Below are 27,675 nucleotides of genomic sequence, written 5' to 3'. Positions count from 1 at the left end.
TGAGGAAAACAATACATTTCTCATAAATGCAACTTATGTGCATGCAGATACATATTTATTTTTTAATGTACATTGAGTTAATAAAAAATAAAGGTTCAGTGCTTTTCAGAATGTATTTGGTTCTTGTAGTCAGATCAATTGGAAAGAAAACAGTCGGTTTTAATAGAAGCAAAACAATTCATTTTAATAATATCAAACCAAAATATTTAATTTTAAGAAGCGGTATTTCAAGTTTGAATTCATTGATTTTTTTAAAAAAAATTTGAAATTAAATTTTTTTAGTTAAATATTCATATGCAAAAAAGAGATAGACTTTTAAAAAAATGCTTAAAAAAATCACCGGCTCTGCTGATTCCAGATTTTATAGTAAGCCTCATAGTAGAGCAGCATCATTAAATCATTTTTAACTAAGGATATTGTCAACTTTGTGTCAAAAAGTAGCTGCAAAGCACAAACGCGAAAGTATGACATCTGTAAATGTGAACTTGTTGTTTTGCACATGCAGGTCCAGGTTTATTCCACTTAATTTTAGGCACTGACCTTAGATGCCCTGTCACCTTAGATCCTTCTCCCGTTACATCCCCAAGTGCCTCCAGTGAGCAGCTCAGAACCCAGACCCTGTGTCCCTGTACCCCTGTATCCCCATATCCCTGTATCCCTGCCCTTCCCGTAGCCCGGGGCTGCCTTGCCCTGCCTGGACATCTCCACATCTTGCCCAGCTTTAAGTTCTGCTGTTGTGGGCACCTTGCATGTCTGATGAGTTTTTTGATCACCTTTAGTTTCTCCTGTCCACGAGCACAGATTTCTGAAGCAGACCTGAGCGGCTTTAGTGTGTTGGTGGGAAAGAAAACCTCATCTTCAGGGACCCAAGAACAGCTGAAGAACATGGGCAGGGAAGTGAAATTATTGTGCCTTGGAAAAATACTGATGCGTATTTACTGCTTGATGCGCTGGTGAGCCGAAGCACACAATCTGGGGCTGAAAATGAACACTGGCTCAACACACGTTTTATAAAATTGAATAACTGAGTAAATGATTGGTTTTTCTGGCCACTCTGACAGTTTGATAAAATTCCTGTTTGAGCTCTGCTCAACCAGTTGTCTCCTGTGCTAGATTTTGGAAGGGGTGCCTCTGGTAACACCTGCATGTGCTCTGCCCAGCGTGCAGCAAGAGTCACAGCTGCCATTTGGTGGCGTAGATGGAAATGCAAAAACCCCATCTTTTCAAATCACATTTTAGATGAATTGGTCCAAGACTGTAATTGAAGATCTAAAGGGTAGCTTGCCTGGGAGGACAGGTGTGGTTTGGCCAATAAGCTATAGTTTATGTGAATAAAGATTTGTTAATAGTCAATATTTACACGGTCTCATTTGCGGTTGCAAGAAGCTGGAGATCCAGATTGTTAATGAGGAGCCTTGTAGCTGTAGTTATCTTAGTAAGGATAACACCTTAAGGATCTATCCACATATTCATAAGCATGTTTTGTAATTTCTCTGTAATCTGTGCCTGCAAAATATGATATTTCAAGTATATTTAGATGCTGTGAGTAGTAAAAAAAGGAGTCTACAGTTTTTGAATAGCAGTGATTGAGAATGCTGAATGGCAGATGCAGCATTACCCCTGTGCAGGTGGCTACAGCATCACTGCCATAAATGGCAGCGTAGTCTGAAACAGAAGGTTCTCCTCTTTTGGCTTATGAGGGTCATGTGGCTGCTGTTGGTGATCTAAAAAACAAAAACAAAAGAAAAGCCTTTCCTGTGGAGCCTTTGGTTTTTGTTTGTCCTGCGTAGTAAAGCGTTAGTGGTACAAACTCTGCCAGCACCAGCGTCCCTTCTGCGTCCTTGGGCTGACGCGAGAGCTGGCTTGTCTCTGCTGGTGCTGCGGCCAAGCAGCACGGAGGAGGACAGCTGCACAGGCGGTGGAGTCTGAGGGGACACGGGCGACACCAGATCAGTATCTTCCAGGGCATGTTGACCCTTTCCTTCAAGACTTCTAGTTTCTAGAGGTGAAAAGTTTGGAAGTATGCAGATTTTGTTGTTGTTAATAAGCTGTTGCAGTCTTTGATGACTTAGTTTTCTGTTTAACCCAGGTAGCCAGTATAGGTTATTCTAGAAGGTGGGCTTGTAATCTGGGAATTCCAGACGGTAATTCAGTATCACATATCCAAAAGGTAGCAATGTTATTATTTATGCAGAAGCAGTATCTTTCTCAGTTGCAGCTCTAGTGCTTTTTAGCTCATTTGGCATCTCAAAACCAAAGCAAACCAAACAAAAAACCCCCTCCTTCATTCAGCTTTATTGTAAATGGCTGTGGCACGCATTTATACAAACAGTGCTTGTCATTCACCTCATGAACAAAATCCCAGCTGGAGAGCTGCTGCCTTGTGGCTTCCTCCTGCAGACCTCTTCACGCTTGAGATGCTGCTCGATGCCATTTCGGGGGTGCCGGAGGAATCCCCACGGGGGGCTACCCTGCAGGAACTGATGCCCGTGGGCCTGGGGCTGGTGTATCTGCCACCCGTGCTTACGGACACAGCGTGGAGATGAGACTTTAAAGAGTTTTGCCAAGGGTTATGAAGTTTGGATGGGATGGACCACACTGTCCCCCATGTTCTGAACCTGAGTAGTGTGAGGAAGAGTGTTGTATCAGGATTTTCTTTTTAATGCTGACTATGCAGACTAGTAAAGTAAACTAATGGTGGTAGGAAATGTAGTGATATTAAATCACAGTAACAGTGAGGACGGACACTTCATGGGCTGTTCAGATAACTTGTTTTGGTGCACTCAGGAGTTGGGAAAAAGCTAAAATTTCTAATGTTTTTGTATTCAACATGCAGTAGGAGCAAAACACTTGATATATTTGGTTGCTATGATGGGTGAGTCAGGAAGTTTTCTTTGAATTAGTGCAGAAGACTTGTGAAGTTTGAACCTCTGTCATCTCAGATTTTTTTTTTTCTCTCAAGACCAGTTGAGTATATAATTCCTGTAACTGGTTTTGCAGGGGAAAAGAACAGATTATATGTAGCCAGTTTATTTCTTGCTTTGCAGACCTGGTAGTGTTTGAAATCTGAATTCAGATGTATTGTCTGATTCAAAACAGTTGTGAAGAGATTGTCTCATTGGTTTGGGGCTCTTTCCATTGTAGGTATGAAGCTGTGTTTTGTTTGCTTCTGGTAATACTGTATGTTTTAATATGAATTTCAAATGTGAACTATTGCAATGTGTTAGACTGTAGAACACGAGTTTCAATGTGGTTATGGTGTGATTTGATAACGCATGATGCTAAAACGTCCTTTTAAAACTATATCAGTAACTCTTATTTGGTAACAGAGGAATGATTAACTCTTTTACCAGAACACCCCACTCCAAACCCTGGCTGTTCTCATTAGCAATACTCTTGGAGTGGAAATCCTATGTTTAGAGCATTTCTCTCCGATATCTATAATATTAATTGAAGAAATTTAGCATAAATAAAAGACTAATTGAATGCAATGTAAATTACATGTATTGGGATATCGTTATAATTTTCTCTTACATTTTCTTAATAGCATTTGAAATCCATATGCTTATGTGATGCTACTTATTTTTAGTGTTTACCATCTTCTCATTGACTGTTCATTCAACTCAGTAAGCTGAAGATTACTGCATTGATTGATTGTGGAGCCATTCTGAAGAGGTGGTTACACATACCTTTGTTTAAGAAGTAAAGAAATTCTCATTTGGATTCTGACCTGCCGTTTTCCTTTGTTTTTTTGATGCACAGCCTTGGGACTTCCCTTTCATTTCAAGATCATCTTTTTCCAATTCAGACCATAGTGCTGTTTCTGTTTTACTATATACTGACTGGTTTATGCGTGTTTGAGGTTTCATGTTGGTAGAGAGAAAGGTGAGATAGCAAGGGAGCTAAAGCAACCTTGTTGGTGTAATTGCTGCCACAGCAGGAGCTTCATAAAGGCCCTTTATGTGGGGGTTATGCACCTATTTGTACCCCTGGCATCCAACTAGACTCTCATGGAGACATTGTCTCATTAAGAACTTCCCAGTGTAAATTTAAATTCTTTACCGCTTCTTTTATAGGGCTCCTCGATTTAAGGGGTTCCAGCAGCAGGACAGCCAGGAGCTTCTGCACTATCTGTTGGATGCAATGAGGATTGAGGAGACAAAGGTAACGTCTTTTGTGCATGTTTTTAAAGAACTTACTTGACTGTGCCATTGCATCAATGTTCTTCATGCTCCCCGGGTTTTAAAGATGTTCTTAATGGAGTAGCAGTGGCTATTTTTGTTATCTTGAGAAAAATAATGACTTTTTGGAAAGAGGATTTAATTATGTTAATGTAACATTAAAACTGCTGGTTGGAATAAAAGTTTCCGTTTCAGAAAGAATATGGTAAGTAGGTCATGATAACTTTAGGAATCAGAATTGTTTTCCTGTATAAAAAAAAAGGACAGAGAAAAGGTCTTCTGGGTGCACAATAAAGTAGAACCTCCAATGCAGTTGACAAAGTATATTTTAGGGTGAAGCTTTGGGACAGAAATGAGCAGCTCCTAGCTGTGAGCCAGCCCTCAATTTTCATTGAAATTGAGTTCAATGGAAAAAATAAAAAAGGACAAAAAAAATCTTGCAAAGTTTCTTGAAAGTGTGAAGAACTACTTGTTTTGTAAATCACATTCTGCTTTTCTTTATTTTAAATCTGCATGTGAGTATGCTAAGTATATTATCAGTTATATTAAAAACATCCCTGTGTGTGGTTTTTTTTGTTTCTTTTCCTTCATTATTTTTGCCTCCTGCATTGTTGAATACAAGAAAGTGTGTGTTGCTTGCATGAGCTATTTTGACTAAATCTGATTTCATTGGCCTGACTTGGTCTTGGAAACTTCTTTTCAGATGATATTTTGGTAAATAGCCTTTTCTAAGTCTCATCCAAAGAAGGTCTTTAAATCTGGTCCTGACCAGTGTACTTGCTCTTCCTTCTTAATTAGTAGTATGATGAATGCCATGATCCCAAGCTGAATTATCTTGGAGGTGAGATATAAAGCTGTGTCTGAGCCCAGTTTCTGATACTGGAATAGTGCTGAATGAATCCCCATCCTATAATAATAATAATAATAATAATAATAAATTTTTTTTTCGTGTCAGCAGTATGGTTGATCTTAGCAGAACTGAACTACAGGGAGAAACAGCTAAACCTTGACGTTATCATGTTTACAAAATTATATGTTGAACTGGGCACGCAACAGAAGCAGTGGACCTCAGTTAAATCACGGTTGTCGTGTTTTTGTGGTAGAGGAAAACTTTATTCTGTTGCATGTTGATTTTAATGTAATAAACGGTGGAAAATACATTTGCTTCACAAGTGAGGGTTCACCAAAAGCAGAATTATTAGAACAACTAAGGTTCTTCTCCAGTGGGTGATTGCGCTTTCCCCTCAAGTCACTCTCCCGTTTCAGCAGCAAATGTGCTGTATTGTGTTCATATTTGCCTTTTGAATCATTTATTAGAGAGCAGTGACAGCTACAGTAGCTACCACAAAAGAGCAATGGAAGATGGTGAGAATTTTCAGCAGCCTTTCTGGCAGTATTTCTGCTGCCCCCTTCACCAGGCAGGGGGAGGTCGGTCCCACCCTGCCCTGCAATTACCCCCCTCTGCTGCCGTGATGGTGCCTTGCTGCACACTCATCTTGATCACCTCAGGCTGCTCTGACACCGACAGCACTCAACGTTCAGTCTTTTTTTTTTTTGTAATTATCCCATTTTTTGTAATCAGCCCAGCAGCCGCCCCCATGGCCTCCCCAGCGGGCTGGCCCAGGCCGGGGACAGCCTGTCTGCAGCACCCTGTCTGCCACCGCACTCCTGCAGCGGAGTGACTGCCACTAACCCTTCTCTTCCACCCCACTTACAACTCTCCTCTGGGCAGAGGGAAGAGCCCTGCTGGAAGGGCAGCCGGCTGCTTTGCCATCCACCTGCGAGAGGGCTGAATGCGGCCGTCCTGGCTTCCCTATCCCTACTGGCGTTAATTGGTTTTGACGAGAAATACATATGATATATAACATGGCATGTTACAGGAACTAACAAAAAACCACATTCCACTTTTACCTCTTCTTCATGGTTTTGTATCTCATAAAAAGGCTTTCTGACACCAGTGTTGAACGTTTTCCTGTCCGCATTAAAAAAAGTTTGAAAGCGTCTATGTACACAAGTGGATTTTTTTAAGATAAAAGCTTGTCGATACTACAATAAAGATGACATAGCGTCTGCTGTTTCCAGCAATGTGGGCCGGAGATGGTTTCACACCGGGGCCTGAAGTGGCTGAACCCTGCTGCTAATTGATTGATGTCTGCTGCCATTGTCGACAGCACCCTGCCCATTCAAAGACTGTGTCTTTCTTTGACCTAAATAAATGGTTCAACGGGCTAATTCCAACAAAAGGGTTGCTTATGGCCCTAAACCCATTTATGGTGCTCAACTTCATGAATTACCTATTGATTAGTCCTTTTAGTATATTGTTGGCTTTAAGATGAACAAAGCTGAGCTGGGGGCAGTGGGAGTTAATTCACAAGCCAGGTCACATACTCATAAGGTAGTAGGATGACTTGTTCTGATGGCTGCCTGAGCTGGAAACCAAACCTCCGATGGTGTCTGTCGTCCTGACACTTCTGTAACGTACGGCTTGAAAGTGTCACTGCCTGCAAACAAGAGCTATTTATTATTCTTTTGCTGTTTGGATGTGAGGTTTGAGTTACTTGCAGAGGGGTTTGGTAGCACCATTTGTCCCTAGAATGGGACTTTGCTTTAAGTATGACTTCAGCAATGCATTTCATGATAAAATTTATTATAAAAATATATTTTATTATAAAATTTATATTTACAAATGTGTAAAGGGTGAGTGTCACGAGGATGGAGCCAGGCTCTTCTTGGTGACAACCAATGGTAAGACAAGGGGTAATGGGTTCATACTGGAACACAAGAGGTTCCACTTAAATATGAGAAGGAACTTCTTCTCAGTGAGGGTGACAGACACTGGAACAGGCTGCCCAGGGGGGTTGTGGAGTCTGCTACTCTGAAGACATTCAAAACCCGCCTGGACACCTTCCTGTGTATCCTCATCTAGGTGTTCCTGCTCCAGCAGGGGGATTGGACTAGATGATCTTTCGAGGTCCCTCCCAATCCCTGACATTCTGTGATTCTGTGATAAATGTAATTTGCACACCGACATGGGAGACTCACACACGTCACTAGAGTTTGTGGATGAGAGACCAAGTACATTTGCCAGGAAAAAGGGAAGCGGGAGTCACACACAAAACTGTTCCCTGTCAGGGGAACCAGGTTCATCCTCCTGCTTCTCCATCTGCAGCAGGTGGGAAGTTGAGCTGAGCCCCTTTTGCACCAGCCCCTGCAGGTCTGCTGCCAGGGGATGCCTCCGGAATACTGGTTCTTCCCTCAAAAATGTAGTTTTTAGGAGATTTCTTTTTTGTTGAGCAAATGTTGATGACATTTATATGGATTCCTAAAAAGTTTTATATCTCTCCTAATTTTTTTTTTTTTTTTTTAACATAACTCTGAAATGTGCAGTATTAGAAAACAGAAGTAATGAAAATACTGCTCAAACACAGTCATTGCATTCTGGCTATTAAAACGTTCTGGGTATTAAAAGATACTTTGCTGCCTTCAAGTATCTCATACCCTAGTCAATCAGAAACAGTCCATTCTTCAGTATGTTATTTCTGCCCTCCCCCAGCAGTGGAAGAAATGTATAGTATTCACTGAAAATCTCATAGTTTCTTGATAACCTATGGAGTGCTCTACAACAGCTCCCATTTTAAGGGGAGGAAATGTTTTGATGGTTACCTGCTGAAGTTTATGCAGTTTTGACGCTGCTAGTGAATAACAACAGTAATTTTAAAATATTATATTATGCTTATTTTATAGAAATAAGAGTAGATAAAATTTAATAATATACTAATAGTTTTCGGAAAGTTTACACTTAAAATTCTTGCTTTTTTTTTTTAAATTATAGCGTATACAAACTGGTATCTTAAAAGCATTTAATAATCCAACTACTAAGACGGCAGATGAAGAAACTAGAAGAAAAGTCAAAGGTATGCAACTCTTTATTGAAAACTTTTAAAAACGCACAAGTTTTTAAATACCATTTTCTTCAAAACTGACCATTGCAAACAGCAGTCCCGAAATGCTACAATTACGCTTTTATTATGTATTATTCTAGTGCCACCTAGTGTGTATCTAAAGGATAGGGAGCTTATAATGTGCTCACATGTTTGTATCCAGGATAAATGCTTCCAGTGTATTAATAATGCCTCTTTTAATGATAGACAGGATTTAATTTTGTTTTCTAAAATAGCCTGCTGCATCTTCAGGTTTGTTATATGGCCACAATTATTGTATCACTCAGAGAGGCCACTTTCCATAAATAAAACTGATTTCTGTCAGTTGGCTGCTGCTGTGAGCACTCTAAATATGGTTACAAAGCCAAGATTGGAAGTTTCAAAAGAAGGCATGTTTGTTCAGAACAAGAGGTTTTAATTTTTTTGTGTGTTTCTGTGTGTTTATTCAAAAGTTCTAATTTTGGGGGGGTTGTTTTACTTAAAGTTTTAATAATGATTAAGCTGTTTTGAAAGTCTCTCTTCCCAAGTCTGCAACAGTTAAGACATAGAGAAATATTAGAACAGGCTTTTGTCTCATTTTTTAGAGTGTTACAGTTTCAGAAACCATTTAGAAAGGGTGACAACCTGTCTGCTACTCTCGTGTCTGCATTGAAGCAATACAATGTTATGCATTCAAAATAAAACTAAGATTTTATTTAAAAGGCTTCTTCTTGAGAGATACAGCATTATTATTCTGTTACAGTAGGAGGGGAAGGGAAAGATAGAAGGGAACTGTTTCGCTAAAATATTTTAAAATGTTGAGATAATACAGTATATGATGTATTAGTTATATTGTGTTCCAAAAGTTTTGAATATGTTTAAAAATTGTGCTTTCATAATGTATCTTAGAAAGAATTTTGTTGTTCTTATAGTGTGGCATTGGATCTGTTATTTTGCACATTTAAAAAAGGCAATGTTTTTTCAGCATATGGAAGAGAGGGTGTGAAGATGAACTTCATAGATAGGATCTTTGTTGGTGAATTGACTAGCACTGTCATGTGTGAGGAATGTGAAAATGTAGGTATTCTGGAATTTGGTTTGATGTGGAATAGATCACATACTGGTTTGATTACATTGTCTCAAAAGTATAAAATTGTATTGCCAATTTTATACTTGTTTGTTTGTAAAAACAAGACTTTATTGAAAGTTTCTCATTTAAAATGATTTATTCCTTTAAAGCATTATCCTCCTAAACCTAAGAAGAGGGGTCCTTTGAAATCAAAAAGGGTTCAAGTACTGGGCTTGATTTTACATCTGACTTAAGGCTGGAGGTTCCAAATTCTATAATCATCCATGTTACACACAATTTTATTTGATATTTTTAAAACACCTACCTACCTCAAAACATAAATCCTCCTGCCTGCTCTTCTGGGATATACCTGAAAATTGGGAATTACTTACTTTGAATTAGTATGAGTGGGGAAATGCTAAAATTACTTTTTTCTTTCTCTTGAAGTATTTTTGATAATTAATGTAATAACCCAAATGAACAGCATATTTCTTTCATAATTAATATTACTGACATTTCATCATAAATGCTTCCCATAATCCTTATGATTTTCTTTAACTTTGGAAGAGAAAAATCTTATTTGCATGACTTTTCTAATTGAATGTTACATTTGTGTTTGGTTTAAAACATTGTATTTCGTATTGTAGAGATTAAGTAAATCAGTCTGAATAATTAAGCACAGTCCTGCAGTGCCAGGTAAACTTCCCTGTGTGTGATGTGGAGATTTACTCTTCAATGTGCGATTAGTATCAATGAAGAACTTCAACTATATTCAAAATAGAGGTTGTATGTGTTTTGTGTGCCTCATTTATTTTTGCTGGATTCTTATATTCTGCCTGCACAGGGTCAGGAATTTGCCAGCCATAGCCCTTTGAGGAAGAGTTTAGCATTCGCTTTCCTTTGCCTGCATTGGCAAAGATATTTTTGACTCATGTTTGTTCATGCAAACTTACTTTTTAAGAGGAACCCCTGTTTGAACACTGCCCATAAGGCAGTGTGGCCTCACAGCTACAATAGGTTTGATTTCATTTGTTGATTTACTGGACCCTAAACCATGCTGAGTCCCTTGCACAGCAAGTAAAAATAAACTTAAATAAAGAAAAAATAAGCTTACAGTCCATATCGAATGTTGCAGGTGGAAGACAGGGTCATAAATACAAGAGAAAGGCAATGATAACAGTAATTGAGGGCACTACTCTGCTCAGTCACTTACCTGTACAACATGATCTTTGTGCTTTTTTAAGGCCTTGTTTTCCACGGTCTTTCCAGAGGTAAGATAAGTCAGTTTTGGCAGGAATTTGAGAATGGCAAGGGAGGGAGCTTAAGGAACAGGCTTGGAAGGGATGTTCTACTCATAAAGGCAGATGGAAGCGCTGGGAGAGAATGTCTTTAGTATGATTTGCCAGATATTTCCAATTTCAGGTTAGATTTTATATGGTTTATAGATGACAAAATAAAACTCCAGTAAAGAAAAGGTTGGGTTGTTTTTTTTTCAATGCCCCGTAGTTGGATTTATTTTACCAGTTACTAGTGTATGTTATGGTGTGAAAATTTCTAATAAAGCTTTTGGCTGTAACCAGTAAGCCTGATGAATCTTTTCTGAGAGCATCAGGTTAGACCCTGTCATCTAACTGTCATTAACCAGTCCTTGCTGCCTAACAGTGTATGAGGTCAAACACCTGCACAAAGGTGTCCAGGACCAGGGAACTCCGAAAGTTAGTCTTCTGCCAAAGTGCATTATCTAGAAGGTCCACATGACTTGCCAATCTGTCTGGAGCTCAGAGGGACTGAGCACCACAGTGCTTCTAGGTCCATTTTGTGCCCAGATGAATGGCCATGCGCTTTACATCTCTATGCTGAAATTTTGTGCAGCTTTTGAAAGAAAATTGGAGCTACATCAAAATTAAACGAAAATAAGAAAAATGTTTTTGGGAAGTTCTTCATTGTAGTTTGATGCATCTTGTAACTAATTAGATTTTTGTATAGTTTCTGATAATAATTTGATTTAAAATGGGAGCTGTGTGCTAAACCCATATATTATTCTTTGCATTTAATATGCATTGTCTCTTTTTCTTCAAGATTTCAACAGTAAAAGAACCTTTCATTGATCTTTCACTTCCTATAATAGAAGAGAGGGTAAGACACTGAATATGTAATAACTAACTATTGCTTCCAGTGGATTGTTTCTTACATACCTTTATGAAGATGGTTATGTATGTATAGACACAGTGTTGATTTCAAGCCAAAAAAATTATGCTTGTCCATAAACACATGTACTGTCATGCTGCTTGTTCATTGTGTGATTTTATGTATATACATACATAGGTATATTTAGACATACAATATCATAAGTACATATATTTTTAAATTAGTCTGAACACTGAACAAATGACCATTCTAATTTACAGCATATGTAGGTCTGAGATTAGTTTAATTTAGTAGTATTTTTAGTATATACTTGTATGAATAGAATGATTATAGACTTTTTTTGAAGGTCAATAAAGTTAGACGTTAGCCTATTGGTGTGCATTGAGCGAATGGAGTCCCTCTGGACCGACATGTACCTATGGGATGGGACAGTGTAAAAATGGGTAGACTTTGAATATATTTATTCCGGTGTTTTCAGCATAAAAACCTCACCTATTTCCATCTTTTCTGTAGGTTGCAAAAGAATACAAAATTGCTATGTTTCCTAATTTCCTGTCTGATTTCTTAGGTTGCAAAACCTGTACCTTTGGGAAGAACAGGTAAAGGTAAAAGTGTACAAGAGGCAGATCTTGGTCAGTATAACTGTTCTTCTATCACTACACTGAATAATCAACCCAAAATTGTCAAGAAGCATGCTTTAACAAAAGATAAGGTAAGAACTTAAATACTTCCACCAAGCAATCATCTTGAGTTTATTAAGTTTCCAGGGTAACAAGGGTGGGAATTTTAACACCTATCAATGGGGTTTTTTTCTATATAGCTGAGACTTGTTTTAAAATAGTTAAGTCCTTCTTAGAAGTGTGAGACATGACAGTCATTGGGAACCCTTTAGTTTTCAGTTACAAGGTTTTGTTTGTAAGGCAAGAAAAAAAAAATCTGCAAGTTAGTTTCAATTCATGTTGCTTTTGGTTTTGTTGACTTTGGTGTCCTCCTAGTTTGTTTCTGGTTGCAATCAGCAGAACAGTAACACTGGCTCAGAGAGCAGCCCAGTCTGCGTTACAGCCATCCAAGGAATTTGCAGGCAGTGAGCACAACAAAAATTGTGCAGCCAGCAGAGACCCTTGGAGACTGAGTGCAGGGTTTGGGTCATCCAGGTGGCCTTCAGCAGCCTGAGGGCTGGGGAACTCGGTTCAGCCCGTCCCCAGGGCAGCCTCCCATTATGATGGCAGCAAAACGGTGCTGCAAATATGCCAGCCTAACAGAACTGATTCTTTGCATGTATTAGTGTTTAAAAGAGATCTGTAGTAATTACTGTGCACATATATTATTGTTAATAATAATGTCATGACAAAGGCTCTCATTGTCATTATTGTCATATAATGTCATTATACTGTCATTATTAACATACTTTTTTTTAATAAGACCTATCATCCATATAGGGTTGTGTGGCCAATTAGAATCTTAATAATAGTATTAATACTGATATGTGACACACTATTACGGAAACGTTTTCAAAATTAGGAAAATAAAATATAGTATGGATTCAATAAACTAGATCAGACAGACTAATTAAAGGAAGCAATGACTCTGCTTTTGATAAGAATGGATAAAATGACCTACGAAGTATGTCTAATGGGTGAGACTTTGATTCTCCACTCCTCCTCCCCCCTCTTTTCAGACATGTATTTACCATTATTTTAGACTTTTTAAAAATTATTTTCAGTGTAATGTTTAGCAGTAAAATTTCTCATCCATAACAAAGAGTTGTTGATTTCAATCACTGTTTGTCAGTGTTCTGTGACTTCAGTTCATCAGCTTGCAGGTTTGCATGTGAAAAGGGGGGGTGTCCTGGGGGTGGTTTTGTAGGTAACAGTGAACCTGAACATGGGGTGTTAGGTTTTTCTCCTGAAATGGGGAGCTTCACTATTTTAAGAATTTTTTGACTGCTGTTTGCATAATAGCCCTGAACACTAGCAGTGATTTCAGAAATGTTCCTTTCCCTCTTCTTTATTTATAAATTGAGCAAGCTTATCTGAGACAAGAAATGGTCTTAATTGAAAGCATATTTGGGGGTCTCTAATGATCTTTTTGACTGGGATTTTATTATTTTTTTGCCAAACTGTTCACTTGCTTATAAGTTTAAGGACTTGAATTATGAAATAATATTTAGTGTAGGTATAAATCCTGTTTAAGAAAATATTCGGGAATATTTTTTGTCTTATGCATGTACTTCATTTGGACTTTAGTCCTTGCTTAAAGTTTAAAACTGATTATGTGCTTGAGGATTCTTCATTAATTGAGTCTACGGTACATATTTAAGGGCAAACTGAACAAAGATCAGCATCTGCAAGTTCAGCAGTTACCTGTAGTGCTGATCATTTCGGTACCCATGACCTGCAGTGAGATCCAAAACGAAAACCCTCTCTACCAAACGAGAAGCTACCTAAAGATAGTCAGTAGGAAATACTGAACGCGAAGCCACCACCTTGAATACGGTGTCCATTTTGGGGTCCCTTGTCATGACAAAGACATTGAGGTGCTGGAGAGAGTGCACAGGCTGTGATGAAGCTGGTGCGGGTCCTAGAGCATAAGTCTGATGAGGAGCAGCTGAGGGAACTGGGGCTGTTCAGCCTGGAGAGAAGGAGCCTGAGGGGAGACCTTACTGCTCTCTACAACTACCTGCTACAACGCAGGTTGTAGCGTGGAGGGTGTTGGTCTCGTCTTCCAAGTAGCAAGTGATAGGATGAGAAGAAATGGCCTCAAGTTGCACCAGGGGAGGTTCAGATAGGATATTAGGAAAAAATTCTTCACGGAAGGGGTTGTCAGGCATTGGAACAGGCTGCCCAGGGAAGTGGTGGAGTCGCTGTCCCTGGAGGTGTGTAAAAGATGCGTAGATGAGGTTATGAGGGACACGGTTTAGAGGTGGACTTGGCAGTGCTGGGGTTAATGGTTGGACTCGGATGATCTTAAAGGTCTTTTCCAACCTAAATGGTTCTATGATTCTATGAAAGTTAGTTTCTGTAGGTTGTTCTGTGAAGGCACTGATGTGAACTTAACTCCTGCTGTGTGTTTAAAAGGTGTTTTCTTATTAATGCCGGGAAATTGAAGATGCAGGTGCAGGCCTCCTGACATTCAGGTGGAATTTCAAGCCTTATTTTAAGAATGTGTCTAGGCTATATGTTATGAGATCATGACAGTTTTAGGTTCTTTTACCTGGGCTCTGAGTGAGCCCTGCTGGAAGGGTCTGTGTCCTGTTGGGGACCATAAATACTTCCCTGAAACAGGTCTTAACACACTAAATATAATACATGTAAAGAAAAAATATAAAAGAATGAGCCTATAAAAACTGATAGGAGAAAAGAATGACACAGAAGTAGAAAAAGGACATGTGTAGAAATGAAAAGAATGGTAAGAAGGTGCAGACACTGATTTGTACAGGAGAAAAGGCCTAAAACTCAAACTGTTGAGGTTAATGGAAGGATTCCCATTGGCATCACTAAAATTTTGATGCAACTCAGATAAAGGAAAAAGCAAAGGAGAAAGGAAGTTGCTCACTTCTTTTGGAAAGAAGCCAAACACAAGAAAAAAAAGAAAAATGAACACTTATTAATCAGTTAAAATTATGGCACCTTTAAGTGTTTTGTTGTTTTTTGTTTGTTTGTTTAATCTATAGCAGTAGTTTTCTGTGGCAGCAAAGTTGATTCTTTCTTCTTGCAATCTTGATAAAAAAATCAGCTTCAGATAATATACAAATTAGTGAACATGCTTTACTCTAAGACAAATGCCTACAGGTGAGTTGGATTTTATTCTGGAGGTGCTCATCAGCTAAGGCCTCTGATGGGAGGCTAAGGCACTAGCTCAAATTTGAGACCCTTTTTGAAGCTTAAGTGAATACAACTTCACATGTGCCATTCACAGCTGTCACAAAGTGGATGTAATTAGTTGGGGTAAGTATTGATCTCACAGTAAGTATAATGCTCTTAGCTGACTGGGGTGTAGGTTTCTAATCCTAAATTGGTTTAAAGAGACCTTAAGGAGATCAAGTAGCTTAAACATGTGGGAGATGTAGAATATGAAATAATAGGTTGAATTTCCTTTGAATTTGTCATGTTTCAAAAGCTATGTTAGATCATAGATCTGATTTCTGTTTCTCCCCTATATTACTGAAATAATATGCCATAATTTACAGAATCAATTGAACCAGGAGAGACGGCTTGCCAGAAAAGCTTCCTCCAATGAAGAACAAAGAAGTCCTGTTATCTTGCAGGGAAAAACCAAAAAGCTTGAGCTGGAAGGTAGCTCTGGCATCCCGTACTCCAAAGATACAGCTGCCGACTCTGCTGTGAATGGCAGCCAGACAGACGGCAGCGAGAAGGAAGCCAGTCGCTCTGAAAGCAGCTTTGATGCAGACAGTGAAGCCTCAGAGAGTGAAAGTGCTTCTAAGCAAACGGCTTTTGGCCCGTCCGGCAGCAACGCGTCTGCTTTGCACATCAGCCACGTAAATGTTAAAATGCCACACAGCAAACCCAGTGACAGTAACGATGAGACGATTTCCAGTGCCATGTCCAAACTCAGCTTCTGCGATACTATAAAGGAAGATAAAAAATTGAGCCGTGGGGATACAGCATTAGGTTTATCAAATAATTCCATGTTCTCAGTAGACAAACCCCTGCTATCCCAAAACCCTCAAAATGCTTTCCAGACCCTTTCCCAAAGCTACATAACTAGCTCAAAGGAATGTTCTGTTCAGTCCTGCCTTTACCAGTTTACCTCTGTCGAGCTTCTCATGGGGAACAACAAGCTGTTATGTGAGAGCTGCACAGAAAGGAAACAGAAGTATCAGAAGAAAACCATCTCCACAGGTAAATGTCCTTGTGACTGTCTGGACACTTTACAAAATCACCTCTCTAAACCTGTGCCCTCGCTGCTCTGTCATTGCTACAGCCTGGGCCTCCCTGCTGGGGCTAACCACAAAATGTCTCCCCCAGCAGAACTTGCTTGGAACAGCTTAAAACTTCATCCTACAAAGGCAACAAAACTGATTTTTATGTTAGAATGTAATCATAGATGTAACTTAGATTTCATTGTGCATCTTTATTTTATCCAAGATGAATAACTTAAAGATGACCATAAACTGTATGGGCTCATCGTTCAATATTAATCTTTGCTGCTGTTTCTGTTCTTTACAATCCCAGAAGCTTTGAAATAAGTGCTGTAATGTTCTGGTCTGGCAACTTATGTACTTGGGGAAGTCGTGTAATTAAGTATGTAAGTGGGGCAAAAAAGACACTTGTAATGAAGAGGGAAAAACAACTTACAAAGATCTGTAAGGATGGGAGATGAGAGAGGACTACCTTCTTGTGGCAATGTTTTCCTCTATGTTTGTATAGCCCTGGCAGACCAATAGGGTTCACTGAGTAAGAAAAACAATATAATGAAAAATGAACTTCTAAAAAGGTCTGGAGGATTTTTCTTAATGTATATTAATTCAGAAGGCTAAAAAAGAATAAACTCTTCTGTTTATTTGGAAATAAAATACACAGGGAAGTCTTATAGTAACAAAAATTTGACTGCTGTGTGTTTATAGATATCTGGAGAGATACAAGTTAAGCGTAAGTAAATTTAGAAAAATTAATTTTAAAAAGTATTTTATAATAACTCCTTTATTGTTATTTGACTGTAAGTGCTATATAAATACTATTTTGATTCCATGGGCACACTGAAAAATGGAAAGTTAAAATCAGTTCATAATTAATCATGACTTTTTTTCCTTCTAAAACAAAAGATGTAAGAAGTCACCTACTTTTACTTGAAGTGCTCCATTCTACTTCAGATGAAATATTTTTCTTTGGATGTGTGTAAAACTAGTAAATTAATTAATTCTTCAGCAAACAAGAACTGCAGATTCATTTCCTTCTGTCCCACGGGGGGATCGGAGTCCCTGTACCCCAACTGGGTGTGCTCCGGGCAGCAGGTTCTGAGGCAGCCACCCCACCCCAGGCATTTCTCTTAAATAAGCACAAAGTGAGTTGTCATTCAGAAAGAACTGACAAGTGAAAAATTAGGCTCTGTCTTAGTGGTTAGGACATTAGCATCGATAAAGAGACCTGTGCCTTCCATTTCTTGTTCCAGTGATCATCCATTTATTTCAGTTGAAGTGGTTTTAACAGGAAAGTTGGGTGCTATAGTAACAGGCAACGTATGGATCTCCGTGTGCGAGCTCACCTAGATAGTGTATATGCTGCCAACTTCTGATCTGATCTGCACAGGACAGGCTAAAATAATGCTAAAATTTGGCAGATTATTAAAAACCAGAAAAATGAGAAAATATTTTTCTGTTACTCCACAAAATTTCCCTTGTGTTTTATATAACATATACAAAATTATTGCAACATAGATCTATCCTGACAAATGTTTAAAAAATACTTAAATTCTGTGTGACTGCCCTCACTTTACAAATTATTTTGATATTCATAAATACAGAGAAGAAGGTGGAAGGTGTCTACACAAATGCTCGGAAACAGCTGCTGATTTCTTCAGTTCCCGCTATTCTTATTCTCCACCTGAAGAGATTCCACCAGGTAAAAAGCCAAAACCCCTCTGTGTATTCCTCTGCCCCACTAGTGGACAAGAAATTCTTCTAGTGTCATCGTGCATACCAATATTTCCTTTGTCTGTGGAGAACTGGTAGAACCCCTGTTTGAAACGAATACCTTCAGAGGGCACTTAGCCGTGCAGATGTATCCAGGGAAACTTCTTACATGTCCATCATGCTTTTGTGTCACAGGCACCGTATAGAAAACATAACAAAGAATGTTTAAATCAGTTGCAATCTTTTATTAGTTTTGGTTTATTTTAATAGTATAGTAATACACCTTACGATTAAAAAACTTCCCAGTAAAAATATTTATTTTACACCTTTTTTTTTTTCTTTCCTTTTGAAGGCTGGTTTGAGTCTACGGAAAGTAAATAGGCATGTGGATTTCCCATTGATTTTAGACTTGGCACCATTTTGTGCTGCATCTTGCAAGGTAACCATTTCTAATCTTTATTTTTATTGTGATTCAACAGTTGTCCTAAGCACAAGTTAAGTCAGGTTGATGATGATGAAGATGATGACTGTTTATTATTCCTTCCTTTCCTAGAGAAATAACAGTGAATGTTCTCAAATAGTGTCCCGAGATCAGAATTGTAACTAATTGAAATTCCATTCATATCAAGAATATCACGGATGTTAACAAGTATTAGTTAAGCTGTAGTACCCTGATGGCACTAGTGTATGTAACGGCATTAAGGACAAGTATTGCTGCTTCCATGGTAACTAAATTAACAGACTACTGAGTATTTTTAATACATTTATTTATCCATTGGAAATGCTGTAGATGTCCATTTGCTTCTTTTAAAGTGTTGATAGCTAGTTAAGATATCTGTAAAATTCATCATTAAATAATTTATCTTTTTTTTTTTTTCCTGGGAATGCAGAATGTTACAGATGGTGCAAGAGTACTATATAGTCTTTACGGAATAGTGGAGCACAGTGGGTCCATGAGAGGTGGTCATTATGCGGCGTATGTGAAAGTCAGGACACCCTCCAAGAAATTACTGGAGCATATTTCTACCACTAAAAATGTTCTGGGTATGTATGAACAGAGCCTCCTTTCTCTGTGAGAAAAACCAAAAGCAACCACTGGCTACAGCTCCTTATCCTTAAGGAGATTTACAGCACATAATTGTTTTGACTCAGAATATTCAGTCATGTTTAGGGCCACATAAAGAAATCATTTTTTCTGTTACACCCAGTATATGACCTACTTCTGTATTAACCCCACAGAGAGCTGAGTGAATAATGAAATTTTGGTTCAGTTATTGAATGGAGAATTGATGGGAAACTCTCTTCTCTTTCCTAGTCAAAATAATCTGTCTAGGTGAATAGTTGTGCCTGGTAAACTGTAATTATTTGGCATATTTGGTATTTTAAAATGTTCCAGAACAAGAGCTGAATCCATGACAATTTAAATTGAACTTTCTGTATATTTGAGCATTTTACATGTTTTAGGATTGTAAACTTTTTAATGCTTAAAAATCTGGAATACTCTGGTTTAATGTGAACAGCAAGAAACTTTTTCATGGAGAATACAAGGTTTACTGTAGGGTTTCTGTTGGTATTTTGAGAACAGCACACTAGTTCTTATTAATATGTTTTTGGATATGCAGAATGAAATAAGATTCTAGGATAGAATCTGTAAGGGAATGATTTGTGGAGGCAGGAATTTTGAGCTGTCAAGAGTAAGGTAAATATATTTACTGTTTCCCTTCACGGGTAGAGTGAGAACCAAGCACTGTCCTGTCTATCCTGTGTAGCATCACTTTGCCTTTGAAGCTTATTTCCCAGAAGGACAATTTTTAAATATTTTTGAAATTAAAGTCTCCCTCAGTCTTATGCTTCCCTTGCAATAATTATTAGAACAGACTAGAATTTTTTGTGTTCTTAATTTCACACTGGTCAGCTTTTGAAATATGTTTTTTTTCCTATGTCAGAACTGGTTGTGTGCTAGTATAACTTACTGTTAGAATACAGCAAGCCGTACTTAAAATGTCTTAGGCTTTTAAAAAAATATGAAAAAAGCACTGGCAGTGTAGATGCGTAAGCACTGTCTTCCACCAGTTTCGCTACAGTACTCCTTGACATGTACATTTCAAACTGCAAATACTGAACTGCATCTAAGTCATGAGTTCTTACGGGTTAGAAGCTTCTCTTCCTATTTGAAATAACCACTGTATTTGATTTGATGATGACATGAAAGACAAGAAACAATTTCTTTTGCTTTTACTTTCCAGGTTTAAAAGAAGCCATGGGAGCACCAGGAGGCCAGTGGGTGTATGTTAGTGATGCCCACGTTCAGATGGTTCCAGAATCAAGAGTATTAAATGCACAAGCATATCTACTTTTTTATGAAAGATTATTACTATAATTCTCAACAGTTTAATTTAAAAGATGGTAGTGGTTATTTAGTTTATCTTATTTAAAGCTGCAGTGGTAAGAGTACCTGTAAATATTGTGCCTTTATCTTGTAGAGAATTTATCATATGTCAACTTTAAAGTTCAGTTAAGCTGTTATAAATATCTGAATGGTTCTCTGAAAGTATGCACTTTGCCAAATATTTAAAATTCCTGGCTTCATTAAAATACAGTACCGTTAGAATGTAAGATGATGTCCTATCTTACTGAGGTCTATGGAAAGTTTGTTCTTGATTTTAATAAAGATAAGCTTTCATCCATAGTTCTAGAACAGTTGAGAATAAAAATACTGATAGCGTTAAGTGCCTGGATTCCCTGTTATTTCAACTTTCTTGTGCTCTAGTCCAGATCCTTCCCGTCAGTGGGTTGGATGTCAGCTAGTAAGTTTTCTGCAAACAAGAACCTGTCAAATCCTGTTCCTTCCACACGTAGTAACTGGAAGACACAGTGCTTCCAGAATGGAGGAACAGCAGCTGGCTCTGTGCTTTCCTGATAGAGCTGGGAAGGGACTGGGAAAAGATCCATTTGGCTTCTGCAAAATGACAGTGAATCCGCCCATACCCAGTACCCTTTCAGCTGTCTCCAACTGGCACTGGTATAGCAATGTATTCCTGTGTTAATATAAATATATACTTGGTGTGCATATGTATATCCTCTGATATAGATATATAGATACACATATGTATGTATATATGCACACCATAAATGCATCAATATATATTGTCACTTTACCTACTAGGAAAGAGAATTGCAAATACTTCTGTATTTAGTAAATTTTCAGTTATGACAGTGTACAGCATATAAGCTTGTGTATGACTATATATGGGGTTTAAGTGTAACCAGGTAATGCTGTTACTTTGGTTTCTAAACATGAATTTGTTTATCTGTTCCCAAATACTTTTCTCATAGGAGTAATAAACTATACATTATTTTTGCACTGTGTTTGTGAGTTGGACAGTAATGATGACTTTTGCCCTCTGATACACATCTGGACTTCCCTTTGTCATCGGTGGAGGACGGCAGGTGTCCTGGTGGCAGGACGCGTTTCTGTGTCCTGTTTGACTGCCTTGTTTTGAGTTGTTACTTCTTTTGGTAATTTCCCATTTCCATCCCAGAGAGTAATAGATACATTTTAAAGTAAAAATCTGATTATTACTTTGAAGCTATGTGGAAATTAATTTATTTAATAAGCAGTTACTTAAATACAAATTACTTCTATAACGGTTCCGTCCTGTCCAACTTGCTCTTTCGTAGAGAAAAGACTATGTTTATTTCTGCTTACTATTTTCATTTCTGGAATATTTTTTTTTTGTGAAAAATACACATGCTGTCTCAATTACTGTTTCTGCCACATATTGTCATACATACTTGCGTGACTTGTCTAGTTCTGTTTCAAAGCTTCATCTCGCCTGCATTCCCTCTTTTGCATAAGAAAACAGCAAGACCTGCCATAGTTGCATCAAACTGCAGAGGTGTACTAAACTGCCACATTACTTGTATGTACTTGTGCAGGCACTAAGGACTGTTAGGCCATGCAACTGCTGGTCATAACAGAGCGAGCCCCTGCTCACACAGGATTTCATTTTCCAGAGAAAAACTTCTCTGTTTAGGTCAAACTTCGGCTATGCATTTTGGCCAACACAATCATCATTTTTCCCTCCACGGATTAAAATTGTCTTAGTCTACCCAAAAGTAGTAAAACTCAGAACCATGCAGTCAACTTGAACCATCTGTATTCCAACTAAACACATTTTGACCTGAGTCTACACTATGGAAGAAAAAAAAAAAATCATGTTTAGACTAGAGTTGCTTAAAATATGTTCATTCTCTTTTACCTTCTTGTTTTCCCATACCCTGCATCCACCTAAACATACCTTCCACCTCTTTGTATACAGCTGATCAAAACTCAAAATTAGTTCTGAGCAAGAATCACAGCAAGTACCGACTTAAGTTAAGTTACACTTCTGTGACACAGTCCTGTTAGGAGGCCACAGATGGAATGTATTTCATCCACCTTAAAGCAGACAGACTGACTACATGAGGTCTCAAATTCCTAGTTTTGCTGATTTCTGTAAACTTACTGAACTTAAGTACCTGTATTAGCCTCCTACTTTTTAGCCTAAAACTACCTCCCTAGTGTAGAAAACCAGGAGAGAAACAGAATGACGTTCTAAACCTGTATTTGCTTAGTTTTAATGCTACTTTCAGGAAACTCTTGAGGTGGTCTTCGCCTCTCTTTAATTGGAGTTCACATGCTGTGTGGACTGCTGAAATCTTCCCAAGTAGACATACTGACTAGGATGCTATGAAAGATACTGGCATGATTATTTTCTCATTACAGCTAGGGAACATTTCCTTGATATTGAGGTATTTTATAGAACATGGAGAGAAAATGGCATGGAAAAAAGCTAACACCTTTATCAGAGGTAGCCATCACTGTTGTTCCTGGATCAGGCTTCCTGAATTGAAATAAAAAGCAGTGTTAGCAGCAACTCCAGTAAGTTCAGACTTGGGAACACATATGAAAATATAGAAGGAAATACTTTGTAAAACAGAGGGCAATAGGTGAAGTTATGGCTTTAGAATGAAGAATTGATGACTAACGAGAATGTCGTACACTATTTTAGATGCAAGTCATAGTGTGTCCTTCAGGATACAGGGTTCTGGGTCTTTTGTGGCAAAGGGCAAGTGATTGTACTTAAATATGCATACTGAAGATCTGTTATATTAATAGTAACTTATTAGGAATTGCAAGAGAAGGTCAGAGCGTTCCAGGAAAATACATTTGCTAAAATGTCAAACATGATTCTAAAGGCTATTTACAAAGTCTAGGAACCTATACTTTCCTGCAACTGCCAGGCGCACATACACTATTGAAAAGCTATGTGATTTCAGAATTTAACTGAAGGGCTCTAAAGTTTATGACTCTCCTTAAAATGTCTTCTGTTACCAGAACAAAAATCTTTTCAGGCCTGTAGCAGCTACTCTTCACAGAGTTACATCATACCTTTGTAGTGCCCCCCACCCCAAGAAAGAGCAGCAGCCTGATGCTTCATGTGGAATAGCTTAGAAATGGGGTTCTCTTCTCTCAGGGGCGCTACTGTTTCTTCATCAGCCTCATCTGTTCTTCATGTTTTCAGGAACTCCATAAGCCTCTGTGTCAATGTCTTTCATTGATGCTTAACGATTATGTTTCCCAGTCCCATCATCTGCGTTCCATGAACTAGCAAAACTCATTAGAAAAGCTACTGTAACTATACTCTTGCCTCTCCCTACCACCACTCTGGCTCTACCTACAGATGGCAATACAGGTACCTGAGAAAAGCTGTGACTCCGGAGCAGCCCTCTGCTGCCTTTAAAATGGTAAGAAAGCAAGCAAAGCAAATAATTCCCTCAGCAAGTAAGCCTAAGTTATGAAAAGTACTTGATGTGTATATGGACAACTGGAACCCCCTAAAAAAGTGTCCCCAGAGCTGAGGCATCAACAGAGATGGCTCTATCAGCTAAGGAGTTAGTCCAGACTATACAGTATTTCTCCTCAGAAAGAACTTTGTTATCTTTGGCTTTGTATACCATTTATGCTAAATATTGAAATAAGTGAGGGGGAGAAAAATTATTACACTGACCTGTCTACACCAATACATGTACAGACATCACGTTGGGATAATCCTGTTCTCCTAAGAGAGGGCTACAAATACTTAGTGATGAATGAAAAACAAACCAACCCAAACCTTCCCTGCCCAAAGTGTGTGCTCTGTAATCATATTTGATTAGAAAATGAAATCCATGCAGTCTGCCAAACCTTCCTGGCCTGTTCCCATCTGCACCCTGTGTGTATCAATGAAGTGCCCTTGCTTATGGATTTCAAGTGGTAGCAGGTGAGAGTGGTTTATAAATTCATTAAAAGGCTGAAATGTCTTAACTTCACCATTTGTTTGTCCTTAGACTTCTTTTTTATACTAACACAAGCTGAATCAGAAAGAGACATGAAATTAACGCATCTGCATTCTCAATTTAACCCATTATAATTTTTTTTTTATTTGGACGTATTAGTAACAAACTAAGACTTGGAAAGGAATAATTTATTGAGGAGAAACTTTGAGATGTATTGAAATGTGAAAAAAAGAAAGCATTCGAATACAACTCTCATGTTAGCAAGAATTAGCAAATCTAATTAGAATTAAAAAGTGGTAGCATAGTTCACAAAAGAGCTTTACAGCAGCCATGATTAAACAAAAAATTATATTCCTCAGTTTTCAGCAGCTGGAAACTTTATTTTTGCTGTGCCCTGTGCACATTTATGCATTTTTACGAAGATCTATGTATCTATGTGAGAGAGATGTTACTAATTTTCAGCAGAACCATTTCAGTCTAATTATTTTCACAGAATCATAGAATGGTTTGGGTTGGAAGGGACCTTAAGGATCACCTAGTTCCATTCCCCCCCGCCATGAGCAGGGACACCATCCACTGGACCAGGTTGCTCAGAGTCACATACAACGTGGCCTTGGACAATTCCAGGGATGGGGCATCCACAGCTTCTCTGGACAGCCTGTTCCAGAGCCTCACCAACCTCACAGCAAAGAAGTGAATGGATTATTTTATGCTTCTGTATCTATTTACTGTGCCTTAGGATGTCAATTTGCCAGCTGTTTTAGCTGTTTATACGTCTTCTGTTGGTGTATAAATAAAATGCAGAAACTGAAGTGATTATTCAAAATTATTAAAAATCTTGTTTTTGTAAACTGAGATTATTAAATATATTTTCAGACAGAAGTCTGTTAGTGCAAGTCAAAATGCTTCCTTTGCACTACATAGAAAACGAAGTCCAAGTTAATTTATTTGTTATAATGAAATAATTGCAATGCATTGCAACTACTTGAAAACTACATGGTGTAAATTCAATTATATAAAGTTATAAACACTTCAGACTTCATTGATATTAGAAGAAAAGCTACTTTTAATGTCAAGAATGTTTCTTATATCTATTGCAGCTTCCAATGTTTTTCTAGCACAGAATATTATATAAAGGTTCAGTACTGCTTTTAAAAGATAACAGAAAAGCATTATTTTGCTGTATTTATTTTGCACTTATCTCGCTGCTGCACTAGATTAATTTTTTCAGTTTGAGCTGTGTAACTTGGGGATCATTACAGTAAACTTTTTAATGGAACCACCATGTCAATGGCAGCCATTCCCTATTTAGCCACTTCAGAGTTGTGATTCTACTGTCAGTTATGCATGAGGATGGTCCTCAGCATGTCCATATGTGCTTGCAAAAGACAATCCAAGTAATCAAAAAAACCTTTGCGAAGTGTGGAGTACTTGAGCAATATATCAAGCATGTTCAAGTTTCACCTTATTTTAGTTCATTTACTCTTTTAATCTCTTTGAACTAGTTGTCTAACTCTTTACTCTGCAGGTATTTAAATAACAATATTTTAATAATTTTACTACAGTGCTGATGTATTGTGCACTTTGTTGATTTCTAATTCCAAATATTAATAAGTAAACAGGGCCTTAAACTGTATTTAAAACCCAAATATAAGTCTGATCAGTTTCCCAGTCTATCCTAGGTGTCTTCACAAGCTTCTCAGAATAAAGCTGCTGTTTGTCTTCTTTTCATTTTGTCATTTAATCTATAGTACATGTTATTTGACAAATGTATGAATAAAACATCCAACCATTTGGAAAACTATATTGTCTAAATATAAGCTGTAAGTTGCACAATTCAGTTCACAAAACTTTTTTTCCCAACTGAAGAGCCATTATTTTTTCCTTTCATCTTGTGTCCCAACTTCACCGCACTTGGAAGAGCTACCCAGAGAAGAATCCAGATCCTTGAGCACTAAAGCTACATCACTTGTTTCCCCCTGCCCTACCATCTGTGACATAGGTCATCGATTGAAAGACAATTCGTTCCCTTTCCAGGAACAGAGTTTTGTAATTCTGTGATAAGACCAGGAGCAAGAGTGTTTCCCTCTCACATCCCCAGTTCCAGTAGCAGCTTAAAGGCTGCCCATTCAGAAGTACCACGCCAGGGTTCTAGCCGTATGCCAGTCGACACTTAAAGCTTCCAGAACATTTCTGACCATGGAAAGTGTTCTCAGTCCAGCCATTCCTTGTGACACAAAACAGGAAAAGCCTAGAACACTTCAATTAACAGTAATATGTAGCGTAAGTGGCACCAACTAATCTTACAATGAAATCATTACAGGAAGTGAAGCACAATTTTTGGGGCTTTCAATCTTTTCTAATTTATCCAATGAGCAAATAGATTATGGATATTTTAAGCATTTACATCAGATGATGCTAATGGAAGAAAAGGCAGTGATCACAGCAGCAAACAATGTGCTAGCTAATGAAAACCTCTTTTCCACAAAAAGCAATGCCACTACCAACTCCTTGCCCACAGAATCAACCCTAATGTCGATACAAGAAGAGCTATTTACCTAGGATGATCACAGAATGTCAGGGATTGGGAGGGACCTCGAAAGATCATCTGGTTCAATCCCCCTGCTGGAGCAGGAACACCGAGATGGGGTTACACAGGAATGTGTCCAGGCGGGTTTTGAATGTCTCCAGTGTAGGAGACTCCACAACCCCCCTGGGCAGCCTGTTCCAGTGTCTGCCACCCTCACTGAGAAGAAGTTTCTTCTCATATTTAAGTGGAACCTCCTGTGTTCCAGTTTGCATCCATTGCCCCTTGTCCTATCATTGGTTGTCACCGAGAGGAGCCTGGCTCCATCCTCATGACACTCACCATTCACATACTTAGAAATAGCTCCCTCAGCCTTTCTTTCTGATGTTGGTTTTAGCTTCATACATTAAAATACAATTATAATTTCAAGGTAAATCTCATGATAACTTAAAAGTTAATTTGGAATTTCTGAATAAACTACTTAAAAGCATTGTCCTGCTCCACGAATACCCCAGATAGGCATACACTGACCTTAGAATGCCGACACCCTGCAGCTGTGCAACACGTAAGTTACTCACATATTTCAATGCAGCATCATTGCCCAGAGTCACATCCGCTTAATGAAGCAGCTTTAAACACTTCTTCATGTAGACCCCACCCCGCGCGCTGCAACCTGTGACCATCCCCTCTGGTACCTGTGGAGGCCACAGAGCCGACGAGCTGCCCGCGGGTTTCCTCACACTAACGTCTGAACCCCGGTCACTCGCCACCGCTCCCGGCCGCGGGACGAGGCCTCAGGGTGGACCCTGGCGCGCCCGACGCTGACGAGGTGATGTGTGCCGAGGGACAAGGCAATGTGGGCCGAGGGAGGGCCGGGCCGGGCGCAGCGCCGGCGCCCCTGAGCGGCGGCCGCTGGC

The 27,675-nt window shown here is 38.6% G+C and overlaps 2 protein-coding genes and 1 long non-coding RNA gene across 9 annotated transcripts in view; 2 read left to right on the top strand and 1 right to left on the bottom strand.

Annotated features, from left to right (window-relative positions):
- The window catches only part of USP45 (ubiquitin specific peptidase 45), a 55,423-nt gene extending 34,144 nt beyond the window's left edge, over nt 1-21,279 (top strand). For 3 of the 6 annotated variants that reach the window (XM_065056576.1, XM_065056578.1, XM_065056577.1), the window contains 10 exons: nt 4,077-4,164; nt 8,014-8,095; nt 9,087-9,178; nt 11,250-11,306; nt 11,887-12,030; nt 15,508-16,180; nt 17,802-17,899; nt 18,263-18,349; nt 18,801-18,954; nt 20,157-21,279. In XM_065056576.1, the coding sequence (XP_064912648.1) occupies nt 4,077-4,164; nt 8,014-8,095; nt 9,087-9,178; nt 11,250-11,306; nt 11,887-12,030; nt 15,508-16,180; nt 17,802-17,899; nt 18,263-18,349; nt 18,801-18,954; nt 20,157-20,290 (1,609 nt within the window). In that variant the 3' untranslated portion in view covers nt 20,291-21,279. Of the gene's footprint in view, nt 1-4,076; nt 4,165-8,013; nt 8,096-9,033; nt 9,179-11,249; nt 11,307-11,886; nt 12,123-15,507; nt 16,181-17,801; nt 17,900-18,262; nt 18,350-18,800; nt 18,955-20,156 lie in introns of those variants that run through there. The other 3 variants (XM_065056579.1, XR_010471261.1, XM_065056580.1) reach the window with 3 other exon arrangements.
- Nucleotides 16,622-27,604, bottom strand: LOC135579021 (uncharacterized). Of its 2 annotated transcripts, XR_010471265.1 has the most exons (4): nt 27,454-27,594; nt 18,032-18,091; nt 17,122-17,326; nt 16,622-16,731 (listed from the first exon to the last, which is right to left on the bottom strand). It is a non-coding gene; the product is annotated as an uncharacterized LOC135579021 (long non-coding RNA). The 2 variants fall into 2 exon arrangements; XR_010471264.1 differs by lacking the exon at nt 16,622-16,731 and having other exon boundaries at nt 17,190-17,326; nt 17,978-18,091; nt 27,454-27,604.
- PNISR (PNN interacting serine and arginine rich protein) overlaps nt 27,435-27,675 on the top strand; it is a 28,701-nt gene continuing 28,460 nt past the window's right edge. Inside the window, exon 1 of the mRNA XM_021298502.2 lies at nt 27,435-27,587. The gene's annotated coding sequence lies outside the window, so the exon portion shown is untranslated. The remainder of the gene's footprint in view (nt 27,588-27,675) is intronic.

This window comes from Columba livia, chromosome 3 (genome assembly GCF_036013475.1).
Source record: "Columba livia isolate bColLiv1 breed racing homer chromosome 3, bColLiv1.pat.W.v2, whole genome shotgun sequence".
NCBI classification, from domain to species: Eukaryota; Metazoa; Chordata; class Aves; order Columbiformes; family Columbidae; genus Columba; species Columba livia.
Note: the sequence above shows the minus strand (reverse complement) of the source record. Positions and strands in the feature narration are given on the sequence as shown.